Source organism: Channa argus, chromosome 14 (genome assembly GCF_033026475.1).
Source record: "Channa argus isolate prfri chromosome 14, Channa argus male v1.0, whole genome shotgun sequence".
Lineage (NCBI taxonomy): Eukaryota > Metazoa > Chordata > Actinopteri > Anabantiformes > Channidae > Channa > Channa argus.
In genome coordinates this window covers 24,283,538-24,304,001 of record NC_090210.1, presented here as the reverse complement: position 1 = coordinate 24,304,001, position 20,464 = coordinate 24,283,538, and the positions used below count along the sequence as shown (strand labels likewise).

The 20,464-nt window shown below is 38.9% G+C and overlaps 3 protein-coding genes and 1 long non-coding RNA gene across 5 annotated transcripts in view; 2 read left to right on the top strand and 2 right to left on the bottom strand.

The window, feature by feature from the left end:
- Window positions 1-1,836: 1,836 nt before the first annotated feature.
- On the top strand, window positions 1,837-10,123 carry crfb16 (cytokine receptor family member B16). 2 transcript variants are annotated; one of them, XM_067475417.1, is made up of 7 exons: window positions 1,837-2,472; window positions 4,041-4,167; window positions 5,444-5,634; window positions 6,325-6,446; window positions 6,741-6,888; window positions 7,783-7,934; window positions 8,363-10,123. In XM_067475417.1, exons 1-7 carry the CDS (start codon window positions 2,394-2,396, stop codon window positions 8,456-8,458), a joined length of 915 nt encoding a protein of 304 aa, XP_067331518.1. In that variant the 5' UTR covers window positions 1,837-2,393; the 3' UTR covers window positions 8,459-10,123. The 2 variants fall into 2 exon arrangements, with proteins under 2 accessions (XP_067331518.1, XP_067331517.1); XM_067475416.1 differs by having other exon boundaries at window positions 1,839-2,472; window positions 6,322-6,446; window positions 8,363-10,119.
- LOC137098801 (uncharacterized) lies at window positions 2,378-6,347 on the bottom strand. The gene is made up of 4 exons (XR_010910654.1): window positions 6,215-6,347; window positions 5,517-5,692; window positions 4,940-5,150; window positions 2,378-2,507 (listed from the first exon to the last, which is right to left on the bottom strand). It is a non-coding gene; the product is annotated as an uncharacterized lncRNA (long non-coding RNA).
- Window positions 10,124-12,752: 2,629 nt separating the features above from the next.
- LOC137098655 (uncharacterized) overlaps window positions 12,753-20,464 on the top strand; it is a 55,600-nt gene continuing 47,888 nt past the window's right edge. The window contains exon 1 of the mRNA XM_067475125.1: window positions 12,753-13,217. The gene's annotated coding sequence lies outside the window, so the exon portion shown is untranslated. The remainder of the gene's footprint in view (window positions 13,218-20,464) is intronic.
- On the bottom strand, window positions 16,233-18,991 carry LOC137098533 (cytolytic toxin-alpha-like). The gene is made up of 2 exons (XM_067474839.1): window positions 17,283-18,991; window positions 16,233-16,813 (listed from the first exon to the last, which is right to left on the bottom strand). The coding sequence occupies exon 1, from the start codon at window positions 18,735-18,737 to the stop codon at window positions 17,292-17,294; it is 1,446 nt and encodes a 481-aa protein (XP_067330940.1). The 5' UTR covers window positions 18,738-18,991; the 3' UTR covers window positions 16,233-16,813; window positions 17,283-17,291.

Genomic DNA, 20,464 nt, shown 5'->3' with positions numbered 1-20,464 from the left:
GTGTGGTTGTTTGCCTGTGGCCATGTGACCAGGACTGCTAGTCAATAAAAAACTGATCCCAATCAAAGGAGTAAATACACTAAGTATGTTGTTGGCAACACTCGCTGATACTGACTTGCTGTAATGTCCTCAGATCTTACGGAGGGGTGGTGTTAGTCGTTGCTTGGTAATGTGAGGTTTTTACTGGGGTTGATTCTTGCTCATCACCCAACACCCCCACAGGGGTTGGATGTGAAAAAAATAGTTTTGGTGCAAAGTCATGTCCAGACCTCAGGTCTGTTCTGTGACTCTGACCTGATACAAGACATTTTACTTTTGATACTTTAAAGGATCTTTACTTGAGTAAAGATACAGAGGTATCTTTACTCAAGTAACCTGTGATGGAGTATTTTACATTGTTGCATTGATTCATTAAAGGATGAGAAACATTTTTAAACCGCTGACAGAAAAGAAAACAGAAGATGGACTGTAAATATGTTTGATATTTGCCTGTGTGAAGTTTGCATGTTCTCCCCGTGCTTCTGTGGGTTTCCTCCAGTTTCCTCCCACGGTCCAAACACATGCATGTTTGGTTAACTGGTGACTCTAATTTGTCTGTAGGTGTGAATCTGAGTGTGAGAAAAGCAGATGGTGAAATTTTCGACAGCAGCAGTGGGACGGCAATAAACATTTTTCTGTCCAAATAAGGAAATGAAGCTCCCGCCCTGCTGTCAGTCAAATCAATAAGGACAGATTAATGTCTCCTCCGCTCCACCTGTCTGAATAATTACATCATTTCTCCATTGAATCACCCTTTAAGCATAAATTCAGTCACCTAACCAACAAAACGTTGCCACAACTTTGTCCCCCTGTTACGTTTATGCACTGCAGAGGAAAAGCTACAGCTGCTTGAACATGGGTTAAAAATGTTTAAGCATGAGGAATAGAAATAAATACAGTTTGAATAGTCCACGTTAGATGCCCTTTGCTGGAGCAGATGAGTTGTGTGTTTGCAGGTTTCAGACTAAAGCAAAGCTACAAAGCAGCAGGTTGACTGAGTCATTTTATAGTTTTATGGCTGGTGCCTGTTAATATTTGATTGTGGTGAGAGGCCAAAGTCTGAAACACTCTTCATCTTTACAACCAAAGTAACAGACTGGACCTGAAACACCACACTGTCGTCTTTACATCTTCAAAAATAAAATAGAGGAGACATGAGTTTGTGTGATGTCTTTGTATGTCTCTCTGTGTTGTCCCTGACCAATTAACCAATTAAACCAAACAACAGCATAACCAGAGGTGACACAGGCGGGGAAGGAAATGTGGGTTTATCATGATGTATTGTATTGGCCACATTTATTTTAAGTATAGTGGCCAAAACATTAGAACCACCTCTTCTTATAATACACTCGAGGACGACTCTGCTCCCCACGTTTACTCAACACTAAACAAATAGTAGAATTATCACCTTTCTGACAGGATTGCGTTAAATTGCACAGGTGGTCATAATGTTATGCCAGATCTGTATATCTGTAAATAAAGTTTGTGCAGAAATCTACAATGTTCAGGTCTTGTTAAGTTGAACTCATGTATAAATTCAAAGAGAGAACAACTTTAAAACTCTTACTTTGGATGTGAAGAATCTAATATAAATCAATATTTTTTCTCTGTCGTCCTTCAGGCAACACAGATTGTTTTTATAACCATTCAGAACAGTTCAGGACTTTGACTATTAACAAAAGAAATAGAGAAGTATAATCACTTTATTATGGGGATGTCATTGTGCTTATTAACGCCTTTAAAAAGAAAAGAAACTAAAGCACTTAAGGTGACTGTGAAGGATCGTCAGCACATTCTGTACCAGGAGCTCTAACAGCCCTACATTGTCTTCTTCAGGTGTGCTGTTAAGTTTAAACTTGAAATTGCCTAGTTGGCAGGTGATGGCCCGGGGGAGCTGACAACAAGTCGGACCGGCTCTGCAGCCTGGAATCCAGCCTCAGCATCCAGAAACACCAGCTTTTCTCTGCAGATGCAGCACAGTTTGCACTGAGCCTCACATGGCTTCTGCTTTACACACAGGAAAACTGCTTGTCATGGGACAACACACTTTGGAAAGAAACGTCACAGGGCTGTGGAAGATCGGGATCCTCACCTGATTTAACATGGAGACATCATCATCTCCACAGTGGATTGAAAGCTTTTATTAACCTGCTGGAGGATCTGACTGGTGGAGACTGGTGGAAACAGCATTACATCAACAAAAAAAGGAGCATCTGGATTCTGTTCCATTAGGGATTCCTGGACATCATTCTGGATTATATAAAGGTTCTGGGTCAGTCCAAGCTCAGATGACAGGTGGGATTTGGACATGGTGGAGCTGACGTGACATTACTTTTAAATCCTTTGTTGTGGCGATGAGCTTTGTGGTGATGAGACTGCAGCAGACTCTGAGTGTGACGATGATGACGATAGTCCTGCTGCACTTAATCACAGGTGAGTTCACTTACACTCTCAGCCTGGTCCAGTTTCTGCGGAAGACATAAAAACCTAAATCAGCTTCTGGACCATCAAAGTAAAAGTTAAAGTGATTGCGCAAAGAGTAAATCTCGTGTCTCTGTGTTGATAATCAGGCCTCAATGTTCAACATTGACAGTATCTTTAAGTTACAGTAGGTTTGGTCATAAATACAAATATGTGGATATGAAGTGTAAAGCAGGCTGACTGTAAAAACCCCAACTGAATAAAAGTGGAATAAATATTATGTTGTTATGATTATTAACTATAAAAGTAAAAATAAAAACATCCCCCCCCTAAAAATCCATCAACATAGAGTGTGACACATTTGACTGTATTTAATTGCAAACTGTTAAAATCCTGTCAATGTTCTTTTTAAAGAAATGTCTGACAAACATCTTTTATAAACTCCGTGTGATCAGAAAACTGTCGAAATCATGAGTGAGAACACATTTGCACCTACTCCTCAGCATGTATTTGCCAAAGGCTACATTTACTTTGACGTCCTATACAAAAATGAAATGCTAGAAACTTGAGGTCAAAGAGGACATGCTGCATGACTGCAACGTCCCAGATTGGGTTCCAGCTGCAGACCCCTGTTGTTCGCCATATTTCCTATCTGCCTCACTGCCACTCACTGAAAATACAGGCAGAAAACGCGCCCAAAATTTGTGAATTTGCCATTTTGGTAAACAGGATAAAAAAAAAAAGAAGAAGAAATTCCAGCTCATTTGTGAACTAAAATTAAAAACTAAAACACAACACAATATATGAATTGTTTTCCTAACCTGGAAAAGTTAACAAGAATAAAACTTCTAACTTGTATAAACTTAAAGTGAAGGATACAATATGCAGCTTCAATCCACTTTGCTCTAACCAGCCCTACTTCTCCCTGCTCCTGTTTGCTCCTGCACCATCTACTACGCTCTGCACAGTCAATATGAAATTACAAAAAATAAGAAGCTGTCAAACTGTAAGTTTTGATAAATATTACTTTACATACTAATGCATTAAATAAATCACTAAGATTAACTTGGCTGATGTTTGTTGTCTTGAACACTTTCTTTTTTTACAGTGCTGCATGAAGCAATCACAAACTTCAGACTTGTGTTCAGGCCAAAAATAACACCCAGAAGCTAAAAATCAGAACAGGAATTCAAGTGGAAACCTGGTAGACAGCATCACATCTCTACTGTTCCACACAGTGGTTTCCTACAGTAACTGGGTGGCTTCTGTTAATGGTCACAGGGCCTCATTTCAGTTTTTAAACGTAACCTTAATTCCTTCAGGTTAGATTCACTGCAAAGCTTCTTCTTCTTTTGTAGAAAGACACTGGTCACATTGACACAGTTAAACACATTCACACCTGGAAGCTGTTATTTGTAGCCAGCATTCAGTCGCAGCAACCGCAGACTGAAAAGGGTTCAAGTGAACCATGAAGAAAGGTGAAAAGAAGATGAATAAAACAATAACCAGTGACACGAGGCCACTTCCCCAGGAAAAACCCTGAGGTCTGAGATATGATTTAAAATTTGAACTGTCTGCAGGTGTTTGGACGCTACCAGCTCCCAGCTCGGTCACTGTGGACTCTGTAGACATGAGGCACACGCTGACGTGGACCCCACTGCAGGCTCCCTGCAACACCACAATCCTCTACTCCGTCCAGTACCAGGGGTGAGTGATGAACTCATGCTAGCAGCCCGCGAGCTATGAAATTTGTTTCATACTGGACAAATATGCAACAAACTGAATCAGAAAAACACATCATTATTGTTAAACTGACTAATAGCTTTTAAATTCCTGGCTTATTGTTTAAGCTCTTCATTAAACACCCTGAAAGGTTTGTTCATCATGTTTCAGAGGGAAATATGTGAGATATGCAGCAGATGCCTTCAGTTCAAAGTGAGCAGCGTATTCCTGATGATTGTTGTGTACATTAAGACGTCAATTTTACTGCCTAATAGCACAGGCTTCAATGACACACCTCTTTTAATAATTAATATCAGCAGGTGTGTGTGTAACAAACACAGCAACAATTAGAGCTGTTTGGTTTTAGTTTGCACTCAGGAGGACGTTTATATGTTTGATGTGCGTCATCAAGCTGTCAATCAAAGAAAAGAACCTTGTAATTAAACATTCCTGCAGGTGTTTTGAAGTCTTGAAACATTCTGTAGCAAGCAATTTCTGAGCCATCATAAACATCAAGAACAATAAAGGTGGAAAATCAGCACAAATGTTTCAGTTCTGTTGTCTTGAAAACTTTGGCACCTAAACTAAAACTTTGATAACAAGTAATACGAAGGTGGTGAAATGTCACCCAACAGGTCGACTCCACCACACTGAAACACTGACTCACATTCACACCTGATTTCACTTCCGACTAAACTGCTGAAAACAGAATTCCAAATTAAAACAAAAAGAAAATAGAAAAACAATAAGGACTCACCGGTTTCTGTGTGTCTCTGACATCCACTGCGGCCCGTGTGATGCAGGAGCAAAGAGGCCGCAGCACCTCACAGTTATTGTGGCCACATGCACAAAAACACCTGGAATGTGAGATGTCTCATAATTGTAGGTGCTTTGGTACAGATCAGGTTTAGTGCCATTACAAACATAACCGCCCGTGTCTACGCTACGAACGTGGATATGGAGCAATTCTGCAGAGGCGGAAACAAAAACCACAATGAAAATATAAAAGTGAGACGCCAGTGTTGCCTTCATAATTTAGTTCTGCTGTTAAATTTTTTTTTTCACATAAAAATCTACTTTCATTTTATTATTAGGAAGTGAAATAATTTGCACAATGGGAGCAGGCAACGTTTAAAATTTAGAGTACAAGGATCTGTGTGATTCAGCACTAAGAAAATGATGATTGTGAATTAGTTTCACTTGACACAGGCATTGACTCAGGGAGACCAATACATATGCTGTGTGTGTGTGTGTCCTTCAGGGAGTTTGAGTTGATGCTCCTGAACGGCAGCTGGAGGGACGTTCACCACTGCCAGCAGGTTCCTCACACTCACTGTGACGTGACCGCTGACCTGGGCTCCGATGCCGACTACAACCTCCACGTCAGAGCGCGGTGCGGGTCCCAGCTCTCGGCTTGGTCCGAGCTCAGCCGACCGTTCAACCGCAGAGACAGTAAGACATTAGCAGCAGCAGGTTCTCAGTCCAGCAGGTGCAGCTGCAGTAAAAAAGACTGAAAAAGCATCAGTAAATGGAACATGAATGTTCCAGAAATTGTGGTGAGAAGACAGTCGGGGGCTGAGTAATGTCAAAAGTGTGTGAATCTTTTAAAAAGGGACACTTTTCATGGAGTTTGGAATTTCTGCTGTTTTTATCTTTGCACATTTTCCCCAGTGTCCATCACCAGTTAAAGACAAACAGTAGCTCAGTCAAAAATGTCAAAAATACAGAGGACAGGGACAGTGTCCGAGGACACCTAGTGGCTGAGAGGGGACAGGAAGACTGAACGGAAACACAACCTTTGCCACAAACATTTAACAGTTGCTAGAGTGCAGCTTGTTCTTCCGGGCTGATCGCAGCTTGAGCTGTGTTATTTCCTCTCTAACAGTTTTAGTGACTGACACAGAAACTCATGCAAAGACTTTGACACAGATATGTTGGCGTTTTTTTTAGACATTTATGTAAATTGACTGAAACAAACAACAGTGTAGATGACAGCACAGGTTGTTTAACTCTAACTGATCAATAAACACACCTTCATATGACTCGTGTAGTTCAGCTGCTCTGCTCTGTTCGAAGTAAAGAAGTCAGCAGGTTTTTAACCACATGACCAAAATCACTGAGTGTTGATCTCCTGTGCAGCAGTTCTCACTGTGCCCAACATGACGGTGACTGTGGTGGGCGGCGGCCTTCACCTGTCGTTCCTTAAACTTCCCTCCAATGCTGTCGCCAGTGTGACGGTGTGGAAGAAAGGACACGAGCTGCAGGTCAGAGTTTACCTTCCGTCTCCTTTTATGTCTTTGTTCTTGTATTTTTACCTCTAACTTCAAGTCTGTTCTTCTTACCTCCCCAACTCATTTCTTTTCTTTCCAGCCTTATTTTGCCCTTTTTCTTCTCCTCTCACCTCGTAGCTTCCCTACTACCTTTCCCGGTTCTTCATTTTCCATTTCCCCATTTCACAGTGCAGCAGATTGAGTCTTTACTGTTTTCTCCATGAGTGGGTTTCAGCACTGCTCACACAATCCAAACTGACACTTCCTCTCCATCTCCTTCTCTTTCAGGCCTCCTTCTACACGGTGCCAGCTGAGCAGAAGGTGCTGCATGTCAGCGATCTGCAGGCCGGGGCCGAGTACTGCGTCACAGCTCAGACTGTTCTGAACACGCAGCTCCACAGCGGCAGCACTGACGCTCACTGTGTGTCCATCACAGGTACAGCAAACACACACACACACACACACACACACACACACACACACGCACACACACCATTTTACTGATCCGTCCTCAATACAAAAACATCCCAACTCTCAGTAGAAATAATCCATGTCATCAAACGTTAACCCTTTTTTTTCTGGATTGGCTATGATTCTCCAGTGTCTCTGGGGTGTTGGTAATGGTAACACAACTCTCACTCTCTGGGTGAAGTGTTAAACAATTCATATGCACTCGTGTCAATATGTAAATAAAATTATAAAGCACAATAGTTGATGATGAAGTAATTACTGTTAATTAGAAATGAAATTAAATCCACCTGTTCAACGTAATGTTATGAACCTAAAACACACAGCTTAGCTGTATAATAATTATCTGTAACTAAGGTCAATTTCTTACATGTTTCAACCTCCCAAAATTGTGCCAATTCCTAAAATGATGTCATTGACCTCTGACAACATTGTTTGACCTTTGTTTTAAAAAAACGTCCACACTTTCCCCTAGATTTCTTAAATGCACACATTTTTCTAACATGTTTGTTCTTTCTTAAAAAATCTACTGAGTTCTCAAAATGTTATTAATCTGAAAAAAGTTGTTCTTATAGCTTTAAACTGCCCCTTTTCAAACCTATATTTTCACTGTCCAAAAATGAACATTTTCCAGATGTTTCTAACCAAAGCCTGAATTTCTAAAAAGCATTCAAAGCTAACCAGTAAAGTGAAGAATCAGACCCACAGAATTGGATCTCAAACCTCCAAACCACAAATGAGCCGTTTTTGTCAGAAAGTAATTATGACATGACGTCTTATGACATATTTGACTGGAGTTGACAAAGCGAGGACGATGCTTCTCACTGTTATCTCTGAGAGTAAACGCTTGACTCACCTGCAGGCCCGGATGCTGCGTGGAAGAAGACGACCACTGTGACTGGGACTGTCATCATCATGGCCGGACTCCTGTTCGCTGTCTTCTGGTCCATTGCTTACTGTCGTCCAGATCAGTGCCAAACGTATTTCCGCAAGCAGCAGCTGCCACAATCACTGGTCAGTTCTACAGTTTACAACCACTCGAGTAAATTACATTTTGATAGATCAGAAACAGAAAAACATGTTGTGGCGCAAATAAACAAAATATGATCAATAATAAATAGTTGCCACATTTATGGAGCAACTATCTGTGCTCTGCACATTTATGCAGCTCATAAATAACTTGAAATAATTTGTATATGACAAAATGCAGTGTTTCATATTTCATTTTCTCTAAAGCTCCAGAACTTGAAATCTAAATCTTAAACATGCCCCACAGAGTTTATTCTTATAGTGCATATTAATACTTAATGTGTTTCACTCACTGGGATGGATGTTGTTGTACTCAATCTCAAATCCTTCAACTGGAGCCCAGCTGTTACAGCACACGTTACAGGATGACGTGTCCCCTGTTTACTCAGGTCTGCTTTTTGTGTTTTCTGCAGCAACATGTGCAGGGCGTCCTGCTAGGTCCTCAGGAGGAGGAAGAGGAGCGTTGTGAGCAGGTCCACGTAGTACAGAATGTTTACGTCAAGCAATGAGCAACAGAGACTGATGCTGCATTCACTGCACATCTGGAGACCAACCTACTGAACATCTATGTTTCTAGGAGCTGCTGTTGAACTCATCTTCCGGTGAGTTTTAGAGGATTTTGTTGAACCAAACCTTCAAACCAAAGCTGAAGAAACTAAAAGAAACACAGAAAGAAAGCTGCGTTCTAAACTCAGTCCTGTGGACCAGGACTGGTTCCTAACTGGGGCAGACTGCTGGCACTTGATGCTTTCTGGTGTATGGATACCAGTAAACTGGATATTCAAGGACAGTTCCAGAGGACATGGACAGAATACTTGTGACTAGTATTAAAGTAATTTGTCCTATAAAATGACTGGGAGCCTACAAATGGCAAACACAACTAAATAAATATATTTACCTAACCTCTGTGTTTAAAAAAATGCAAGTTTAAAAAATTTAAATCTTTTTTTTTTTTTTTTTCACATATAATAGTTCTCTGTGACCCTTGACCTGCACACGTAAATCTTTTACTATAGCGTGTCCCACATATTGATGTTAATGTATTTGACAAATTAAGGACAACGTGCAGTTATGTAGTAGTTACTGATGTGTTGCTGGTACCTTATTATATTTTCAGCAGTTGTTGTTTTTGTTATTATATAAAACTTGATGAAGTGAATACATTGTTCCTGTGTGTTTTAAATTTAAAAATATCTCCTACCCAAAATTATCTTAACTCATCAATAGTAAATGGCTAAATTAATAGGATAAAACAGTAAAAAATAAAGGAATCATGACAGAGGGTAACCCCACACTTGCGGCATGTCTGTACAGACAAATAGAACAGCTGCTTCAATGCTCTTAATGTACATGCTGGATTTTTTTTTTATTATTTATTACTTTTTAAATTATTTTTTATGTCCGTTTTAGATTTCTATGACACTAAATGGATGTTTCCCAAACATACATTTTCTATTGAAAAGCAGCCAAATGGTGGGAAATGTTTCTGTGTACAAAGTTTACATTGTGTTGTCGTAACTGATATATTGTCAATAAAGAATCTTTAGACATAAAAAAAATGGAACAGCTGCTTATTTGTAAAAGTACATGAGCAGGTGCATTGTTAACCTTTAGGCAAAGAAGGACTGTAGAGTTTGTAGTGGAGACGGGAGGACTAACATACCGGAGGAAATGCAAAAAATGTGTCTGTCCAATATATAAATAAAGCCAAAGCTTATATCGTATTATATGTAAATTATTTGTATTTACCCTCGATTTACGTCGATGCGTCCTCCCACCCATAGGTTGGACACACTAATATTTTTTCTGTAAGTTGTTGTGCAGAAGAATTGTGAAAAATAAAATGATCCTACATTCTTTGAGCATGACATTCAAAGTTAAGTGCCACTAAAGCAAGAAACAAGCAATGAAAAGACACAAACACAGGTTGAAGTAAAACTTACTAATGGTCAGAAAGTGAAGCAGGTCAGCTACTACTGAGCCTACAGCTCCATGCAGGACGGCCTCCTGCAGACCCTAAAGGACAAATGGACAGAGAAGTCAAGGAGACAGTTGGAGACTTTAAATGGGACAACTATTCTAATATTAAAATTATATTGATCTACCAGAAATTCATAATTGAACTGTGGGGAACTAACTGAGCATCATTTTAACAAACACTATATACTAAAGACTCAAAAATTTCATCAAAATGTATCCGTCATTTATATTTCAATATTTTCTTCAATCAACTTTGTTCTTTAAACAAATAAATATGACAAGGTCTGCACTTTTTTTTTTTTTTTTTTGTCCTTTCCGCTGATCCCGTGAGTTCATTGTCCGCATGTTGATTTGGCACCGTTTTTACACCGATGCCCTTCCTCAGACCTTTTCATAGTATAACTAGAATATTCTGTCCTCAGTTTTGCATTCAAGGTCTGGTCACACCTGTTTTTGATTTCCTTGAGGTTGGCTAACTTAAATTTAGGATGGTTTAATCTTTAAAAGGTCAAGATGGCAAGATTTCACTTCATTGTTTCAAAAAATGAAATCACTGTGTAACATATTTGCTTGGGGGTTAATGTAAAATAACCATTGACCACTGGCCTGGTTTCTAACAACGACATTTTTACTTTGTTCAGCTGAGTGAATTCTTGTTCAAGATGCTGCAATGTTCAAACCAGCACAATGTGTAGCTTATCAAATGCTTCTGTGTTGAGCGATAGTAATGTGACACTGATGTAAAAAAAATAAAAGTAAAATTAGAATACTGCTAAGTTGTGAGGTTGGTATGCACATAGCTGATTTTCATTATCTACTAGTGCATGTGGATAAAGTCGTTAGCTCAGACACTGAATGTTGCTCCTCAGTCAAGTTAAATATTGGAAAATATTTTTGTGTATTTTTCTGTAGCATTAGCGGCTCTAGATGTTCATTGTTGGGGTGTCAAGGCTGAGCACATTCCCAATATAGGGTGACACATTTACCAATTGTCAAATATGCTGTAATCAAACACATTAATTTTCCTGTTCGTTTTATATGAACCATTTATAACTTCTAATAAACAAATAATAAGATATTTCTTATAATAAAAAAATATTTGCGTAGGTGGTAAAAATACCATCCATTGTAGTTATAATCTATTGCTACAAAATTCTAATGCAGGAAAAATAGGAATATGCTTTAAATACACAATTTGCCTTTCTTGATTTAAGATGCTATTTATTGATTTCAGCTTCAGATTTGGTCTGTTCCCGCTGTGCCAATAGTTGTACATCATGTACTTATCACCTTCTCACTTTGGCAGGGGGTTGCCACCTGTGGTTGCCAGTTAGATTTTGGCAGGGGCCAGTGAGCCCACCCCTCTGGCTCCAACCTGGTCTGTAGATACTAGACGCGTAGAAGTAATTTTACTTACAGTATTTACTCTAGGGTTTTTCGTAAAATAAAGATAAAGGTGGGAATGTTGGTGTCCTCTTTAAATACAAACAGCAAGCTTACTATCAAAACCAGACTTGCAAACACAAAACTGACTACTACATATCTAATGGTCTGACTACCTACCTGGTTTGGGAAAGCCAAGTTAGTACAAGTGTGACCCTCCTGGTACAATTAAAAAAACTTCAAACCAGGGAATAAAGACCTAAATTGTTCATCTGTAATAGTTTTAATATCAATATACAGGCCATATGGTTGAGAGCGTGAACCCATGTTTAAACACGTATTTCTCACACTTAAACGATTGTTGGCAATGTTTGAACATATTCTTGTTCATTTTTTCATGTGTGGAGTTTATTGTTAACAGCCTTAACACAGTGTCATAAAGAAACACACTAAATAAGCATTTACCAAAGCAAAATGTGTTAATCAGGAATAGGTATTTAATTTATTGTATCTTCATACAATATGTATTACAACCATCATGTTGAGTGCAGAATGAGAAGGTATCACAGTTAGAGTGGGTATAGAAAGAATCACCCCCCTTTGATATGGTTACCATTAATGTTTTAATTTAATTTATTTTTTTAACATTGTATCGTAGTTGATTTAATTTGTGTGTGTGTGTGTGTGAAAATTTACTAAAAATACACCTTCATGTCAAAATGAAAATGGATAGTAATAAGTGACTGTATAAAGATTCATCCCTTTTTCTAGCAACTCAAAGCAGCAAAATGTTTCTAAAGTCACAAAATTAGCTAAATGGAGACCAGCTGAATGCAGTGAATGTGTTTGAAAGACTGACCTGTATCAGTTAGTTTAATTCCAGACACTTTTTCCTGGACTTGCAGCTGCCAACTTGTCCCACGGAGGCTTTGTAAGTGAATCACCTGCTGAGCTGAAACCACATAGGAAAGTAGTGGTTAGTTTCAGCTATGCCTCACTGTCCTGCCACAGTATATTCATGCTGACTTTCCCTTTATGGCTAAACATTTTTCTAATTACAGATATTTGGTCATAAATAAGCAGTAAATAAGTATGAATGAATATAAGCTACTTCATGTGTAATACACCAAGACGTGTCCAGTCTGCAAGAGCTTAACTAAGCTTGAGTAAATATACTCACTGCTGTTTTTCAAGATGGCGCCTGCGTTCGGATTCGCTACTTCTCTGCTTTCTCGTGCATTTGTGATTGTTCCTGTGTTATTTGTTGCTTTTTAGCCCTGTATGCTAACATTTGTGTGTTGACTGCTATTAAGTATGATCGGCACATGTTGTTTCACATCAAAGAGCTTATGGAGGACTATGTTACCTGGATCAGGTACAAGCCGTTTTTCCCGCCCGTCTTTGAGCGCTCGGTGACGTCACCGGACTACCTCCTGCTGTCTAAGGGTCGTGGCAGGAGGTTTTTAAAAGTCAGGCTCCAGACCGGGAGATACCGGGCATCTCCGTTTCCTCCGAGTGGGACCAGACCGGAACAGGTAGAGCAGGACATGGTTCAGTCGTAGCCACTTCACCTCTACGATCTACACTGCAGCCGAGCTTTTCCAACTCGACAGGCCCAGACAGCGGGCCCCCTGGAACGGGTTCTGCGTCCCGTGCCTCTGTGTGGGGGAAGTAACGGAGCGGAACCTCCGCCCCATACGCTCCAGTCAGCTGGAGTTGGCGCAGACCTGATTCGGGTTGCTCTGCTGAACAATCGTGATGTTTTTATCAAGAAGGTTTAGACTTCATGTGCCTGAATGAGACCTGGCAGCGTGAGTCGGAATACATCCGTCCTCCGGACTGCTCCGTGTTTGGTACAGGTCGTGGAGGAGGATCTGCAGCTCGTTCGAACACCACATGTCTAAGGTTGGTACTACAAAGTGTGTTTTTAGATGAGTTTGCAGAGTTTTTATCCACTATCATCAAATTGGAGTCTGTGTTAATAGCTGGTGATTTTAACATCCACATTGATGACGCTTCCTGCAACACGGCTCTAGAATTAATATCTTTGACCGAGTCCTTCACACAGCAGGTCTCTGGTCCCACACACACACAAGGCCATACACTGGACTTGGTTTTCAGTTTGGGCCTGTGTGTGGATCAAATATCTATCAACGATATTCAAGTGACTGATCACAGTTGTATTTTCTTTCATTTGTCCTCTTATATGGATTCTCCTCCATCTAAGGTGATCACTCAAAAACGGGTTACAAACGGTCTGGTCTGTTGATAAGTTTTGTTCTTTGTTTGATCCAAGTTCTTTTAGTGAGTGTACTGATGCTGAGTCATTACTTAAGTCATTTAATAATCATTGTGTGTCTGTTTTCAATAATGTGGCACCACTTAAACATGATCTCATTTCTCCTCAAAAACAGTGTTCTTGGCTAAATGAAAGCATCTTTAGTTTTAGGACAAGTTGTCGTAAAGTAGAGCGTTTGTGGAAAACCTCTGAAACTTGAAGTACACAGATTACACCTTAAGGAGCTGATCATATCTCTCAATGTCACAATTAAACAGACCTTTGGTCTATTACAGAATATTCTTAAAAAGGAAAAGAAGAAGACGTGAACTGAATTTCAAGGAAAAACCAAATGTGAATTAAAACTTAAGCAGAAATAATTGTTTAAAGTTCAGGGAAAAAAATTAATGAAGGCATTGTACTCAGGTCTCCTTCTCATTAGGGGCTAATCTGCCCTAAAGGTTTGATCTAAGAATCGCCCCTGGCTCCTGTGGGTGAGTGTGCACCATCCACAACCATCAATGTTCATAATTGTTGGTTTAAGCTTTTGTCGTTGCTCTTCAAGACTGTAGTTGGTGCAGTGGACTAGGTGGCTGCTGTGAAATCCTGTCAAATCTTTCCCATGAACAGGGGTCTTCTGTTGGTTTTGGTCTTTGGAAACACGTTGATTATCTTGTTTTGGCTCGGTCAGGGTTCCTTCCAACCTTCTGTTACCTGTCCTGACAGACTGGGATCCTGAGCTGGTATTATTGAATGTTCTTGGATTATGACTTTGCTAATGATTTTAAGGATAACTGTGTTGTAACAGCAGGTAGAAAAACAAAGCTTCCAAAACGTGGGTCTAGTATTTTTTTGAAATTTGATTTGTACATATTCATAAAAAGTTTTTTCATGATCTATTGCTTTTAGATTGGGACAGAATTTCTTTAACTGACAACATTGTGCTGGTCTGTATCTATTTTTATGATATAGGTTTAACTTAACTTGACATGCTCCCCATCATTCTGAGTGACCAACTCCCAGGTTTACCTCTAAATTATTATGTTTTCTCAATGTTGCCTGGGCAAAGGCAAGAACAACACAACTGCAGTCCGTCTGTTTTTTAGACAAACCAGAAATTGTGGCACAAAACTGATTCTCAAGTCCAGATGTTGGTGACTTCAGTGGAGGGTACAGCCTTGGCTGCCATCATGAAAACAAGTCAGAATATCAACAGGAGCCAAAAATTAACATTCAATAGGCAAACGAGACACGTTTAGTCACATTTAGTTTTGTCACTAACAGAAAGAGCCTTTAGGGAATAATAAATAGAGTTTAGTTTTATTTGTTTACTAATTTTTTTATAAATACTAATGGGATAGTTACAGTGGTCCACCTAGTAAGTGGTGTAAATGTACCTTTACATTGTATGCTGCTCATCAATAAATAAAAGAGAAGAAGACACATCAAATGAAGCACCTGAGCAGGTGCATCCTGACTAAAGAGAATCCAAAACTGTACAAGGAAACGGACCGCAGACTTGGCTTCGATCGGAGTTAAGTAAGTACTACAAAAAAAAAAAAAAAACTCCTCGGGAACCAACATGGAACCTGGAGCTGTGGTGGCTTTACACGCAGTCCCAGAACCTGATTCATTACCTGGGGGATGGAAGCTAACAGAGGCCATCAGAGCCGAGAACCCAGTGCCAGAAAATTGAGGTTAGTTTTCATTTTTCTTTATAACGTGGCGGTGATTTATGCTTAATGTGAATGATTGACTGTTGGCGAATCGGCATGTAGAATGACAGGATATTGGTAAAATATAAATAATTTCCTACTATAACAGCCTATGTGAGGTAAGGGCCTCATTTATGACATTTTGTACTTGTATCTCTTATTGTAGCTCTTATTTTTGAAAAGAGTTTAATATAGTATTTATATAAACTAGTTTTACAACAGTTTACATGTTTTTTTTTAGTACTAGCAGTCAAGGTGGGTTGGCACAATACTACAGGCTTTCCATCATGCTGTACGTAACTGAAGCTTACGTTATCTTTACATTATATTATATTTTGTCACAGATAACCAGCCTGGTTATCTGTGGGTTCTATAGTCTGGCTCTCCAGCTCATTCTTGTTGTAGGCTCAGAGGTCTGTATGCTTATAGTTTGTGCTGCCACCATGTGGACAAAGTCTGTTCATCAAAGAGTCTTCTAATGCTCTGGCTTCTGTTTGATTTTAGGAAGAGTGCTAAAATAAATTATTCACAAATAAAATAATAGAAATTTTCACGTAAGAATAGGGAACATGCCATTCACATCACGAAATGGGACCTTTGCTTTAGGGTTGTTGCAGGGCAGGCAGTGAGCATGTCTTTTGTCAGAAAAGTACATTGCTAGATTTTACTGCTGAAGGTTTTAACTACAAGATTTACTTCTTTACAGCATGATTTCCAATGCTTTTTACTACTATTGCATAGAAAGTGTAATGAGATCAATAACCAGCATTTTCTTTCAGTGGAATATGTCAGAAAATCTATGTTAACAATGAAAAATCCAACTTAATTTGGCTTGAGACAAATACACTTTTAATTATTGTAACATGAGTTTACAATTTAGGGCAAGTATACAAGGATAAGTACATAGTGTATACGAACTAAAGTAAGTAGTAGTTTTAAGCAGACATTTGACTACTAAGTGACAAGCTGAGTACGTTTTATTATTACAGTCTTTTTAATAATAATAATAATAAGGATGTTGAGTAGATATTGTGTATAATATCTATCTATAGCTCTAAATCTATATATATATTTTCTCAGTGCACCCAAAAACATGAAGCTGGGATAGAATTGACCTAAAAATGGCCTGCAAAGTTTGTTTTGTGCCATTTTGTAGATAGTCTTTACAAGGTTAGCAGTCTTTGCAACATTACCGGGTTAAGAGTTGTGACTTCCAGTATAATATAAACATGGATAAATGTCTGTCAAGTGTCATAGGAATAAAATTAAGCAGACGTGTTTACTCCATTAATTTACATGTGTCAAGCTCAACACCATTCTGTAGTTAGAGAGTGTAGTTGACTTAACACTGTACTCATTTAAAATAAAATTTGCCTGCATGTGTAGACGTTGCATCATGTCCTCTGTTTACTGAGTTGTGGTTCTTCATTCAATGATTCCCAGTTAGTTTTTTTCTAGATGTTTTCTGCTAACTAACTGAAGGAAGATCTGTTAATGCACAGTTGCTCCTGAAATGAAAACAAATTGTAATATTAATGCAACACACCCAAGATTTCTGTTTTCACCTATGCAGTATGTGATGCAGTATCTTTAAAGTGCACCTAATGTTTGAGATTCAGATACTTGCTCTCATAATGTTGGATATTAGTTGTATTTCCATTGATTAGGAGTCATCATTCAGGTGAATATTGGCAGTACATGGTGCTAAGGATACATCAAACCTTTTTTGCCTCTCTGACATGACCAGCTGTTAACATCTAGGTCAAGTGATGTCACCTGACCAAAGCGGATTTTGTGAAGTTAAAGATTAAAATGAAAGCTCTGAAACATTACAATGTGTAGTTTCCCATCTATGCACACATCTAAATGCTACCAGCTGAATAGAAGACTAAACATTATTATCTTTAAGCTGCCGTCTTAATTTTTTCCTGTTTTTGTGTTTTCATTATTATTTAAAAATAAACATTGTCTCCTTACCAAAGCAAATTATGGACCTGGAAGGGGTATCATGACTTCATTGGCTGGTCCAACACCTACTGAGGTCACTGCTCTGCATCTGAACATATACTGTGTGTTGAGCCTCAGATCGCTCACTGTGACTTCTCCAGGTGTTGATGCTGTCTCTCGTTGCCATCCATCCTCTCCACTGACACAGTACTCAACAGAGTAGGAGCTGATGTTCTCTGCTCCAAATCTGGGTGGAGAAACCTTCAGTGTCACACAGTTGTGGTTTATGTCACTGACTGTCACAGTTTCAGGTTTTGAAGGAGGCTCAAAGTTCTCACTGACAGAAAATCCATCTTTATAAAGGTAGATGCTTGAACCTTTCTGTTTCTCATCCTTTAAACCCACTGTCAGGAACTTAATGTTCTGGTTCTCCTTGTTGGCCTCTGCAAAATCACTGAAGAGCTTTGCCTTTGTTCTCATTTCATCCAATACTTTTTCTGAGGTGTACCATTTTTCGTTCTTCACATCATGAGAATGTGGATGTTGAGGGTCGTCTGGTTTGGTTCTTCCTTTTAAGTACTCTGATAGAGCTGAGAGGTACAGGTCAGGACTTCCCAGTGAGGTGAAAACAAAGCACATAACATGTTCTACACAGAGACTTTCTTTGTACAGATGATTCTGAGATGGGATGATATTGGCATTTTTCATCATGTTGATGAAAGACATTAAGGTGTAGATTTCTCTTTCTTTACAGACAATCCATTCATTCAGATGTTTCCAGTTGAAAGGAGAAGAATGTCTCTTCTTCAGAATCTCTACCAGCACAGCCTCCTCTTCACCTCCCACTCTGATTGATGGGAGTTTCTTTGCTAATGTTTGCTGGAAGTCTAACTTGAACTCAGAGCACAGCTTTTTAAAAGCTCTAAGCTTTTTTCCAATCTGTGGGAACTGCTCTGCAGTTGTTTTCAATGCATCATTGGTCCTAAGTTCCAGGTCATGTAAGTCCTCCAGGACACTCTGAGCTTCATCAACTAAGGCTGCACTTATCTGACGTACAAGTTTAGCAGCAGAAGAATCTAAACATGTCAGTGGCAACAGCCAGACCTTCAGTGGTGCAGCATTTTCTCCATTGGCTCCCAGCAGTTTTGGCAGACTTCTGTAGGCTTCTAGGGCTTCTTTGAAATTTGTTGGAGATTTTTTAAGGGAGAAGTCTCCATGGAATTTGCAGGAGAATCTCTCAGCAATTTTTATGTCATTGTTGTCTAATTTCAGGGAACCGTTACTCTGTATAATCATGTTTGAAACCTTCCTGAGAATCCCATAAAAGCTACTCTCATACTCCTGGTGACTTTCTTCCTCAGACACCTCACAGTCAAATACAAAGAAAGCTTGAGCCCCATAAAGAATCCCTGTGACTACGTGTGTTGCTATTCCTTTATCCAAAACTTCAGGATACTTTACATTGCATCTTGCAAGATGATCCATTGACAGTTCCTGAAACTTTGTACTTCCTTTGTACTTCAGTGTTACTCTGGCCTGTCGTTTGGATATCTTGTTATCATGGAGGTATTTAGCAGATCCTGATATTTGTATTAGTCCAAACAAGAAACTTGCTTTGAGGGATACTTCAAGACTTAAGGCTGAAGATTTTTCAGAAATTGATTCAGAGGCAACTATATTAAAGTCATTGTAACTTTGTTTTTTTTCTACTATGTGATTGGCCAGATCATTATGATCCCACAAAGTCATACCTGCAAAAAATGGTTAAAAAAAGAAAGTTCAGGAAACATGTTTTAGCTCAATTTATACTTATACCTTTTTATATACAGGATTGTGGCAGGAAAGGGGCGTTACTAACACTATAATGTCCACTACTCTAAATATTTTAATTTGAACAGGAAACCACATTTACAAAGTTACTGTTGTAAATTAAAGATTGGGTTTTTGGCTGTATGTCCAACAACTTCTAACACAAAAAGTAGATTTCTATATTCATGATGAGGAAGGACAGTGTTCCAGGTACATATAAAGTATAAGAGCCCTTGTGATAGGACAATCTAAGTCTTCAATCAAAAAATTTACATGTATTATAAAACATGTCAAAGTCTATTTATATGTTAATGGTTGGATTACTAGCACTGCCAAACTTTGAGCTCTGTGTGGATATGCCTGAGAGTGTAGATAATATTTGCGATGGCTACCAAAGCTACAAGTTACATGTAAGAGTGATGGCAGGATAGCTTAAGACAACTGGAATTGACCATACGTTTCACTGGGAGATGTAACAGGCTCTTCCTGGTCTTAAGTGAATCAGCCTAAAAATGGGCTAAGCATGCTAACACACAACTAATTTTCAAGGAGATGCTATGCTCTGTGTAGCTGTTTTGGTCTATTCCACCAAAAATCTAATCAAACACTGTAATGTGAAAGGAGATGGTATAAACATTGGACAGATGGTCTCACATCAGAATTTTATATGTTGTTTACTCAAAAGTTTAAATCGTGTTTGTGACAAATATTCAGACAGTGGTCTGTACAAATATTTAGAAAAGAATACAGCACTGAATTGTTGTCATTCTCCAGGCCAATTTCATTTCTTATTATAGAAGGAAAACTTGTAGCAAACATTTTGTTCAGGAGAGTGGAAACTGCTTGGTTGGGTTTTATATTAGGGCTTTCACACTTACTCAATAGACAAGAAATTATTCATCAGTGGTCATTTGTTTAAATCCATGTGAAGGAAAATGGAATCCAGGCTCAAGTGTCAGAGCATTACTTTCTATGTTTTTATGATTATAAATTCATGATGTTTGTTTTTTGGAGGACAACACCGCTTGAAATTAATAGAATTAAACCCCTAGTTTCTTCCTTTCATCTTTTTTCCTCATCGCTGTAATGTAAGGTGGTTGTGAAGTAATATTCTCTAAGTGAAATAAAAACTTGTGAAAACCAAAAATAAAAATGAAATGGTTGAAATACAAGAAACACATCAATTTAGTTTTTAGTACAGCATATCAGGTTTTCAGTCAGAAGATGTTTGATTTTTAAGCTCTAAAACAAATGTACATGTGAATTCTTACTTGGGATGAGTGAGTCTTGGCGGCAGTCATACAGCTTTCCAAGGGCGAAAGGCCGCCCGAGTGTTGCAACCATCACTGTGTTGCTGGTTTCAGGGTCCATCCTGCTGGCTTCACTTTAGAAAATACAAAACC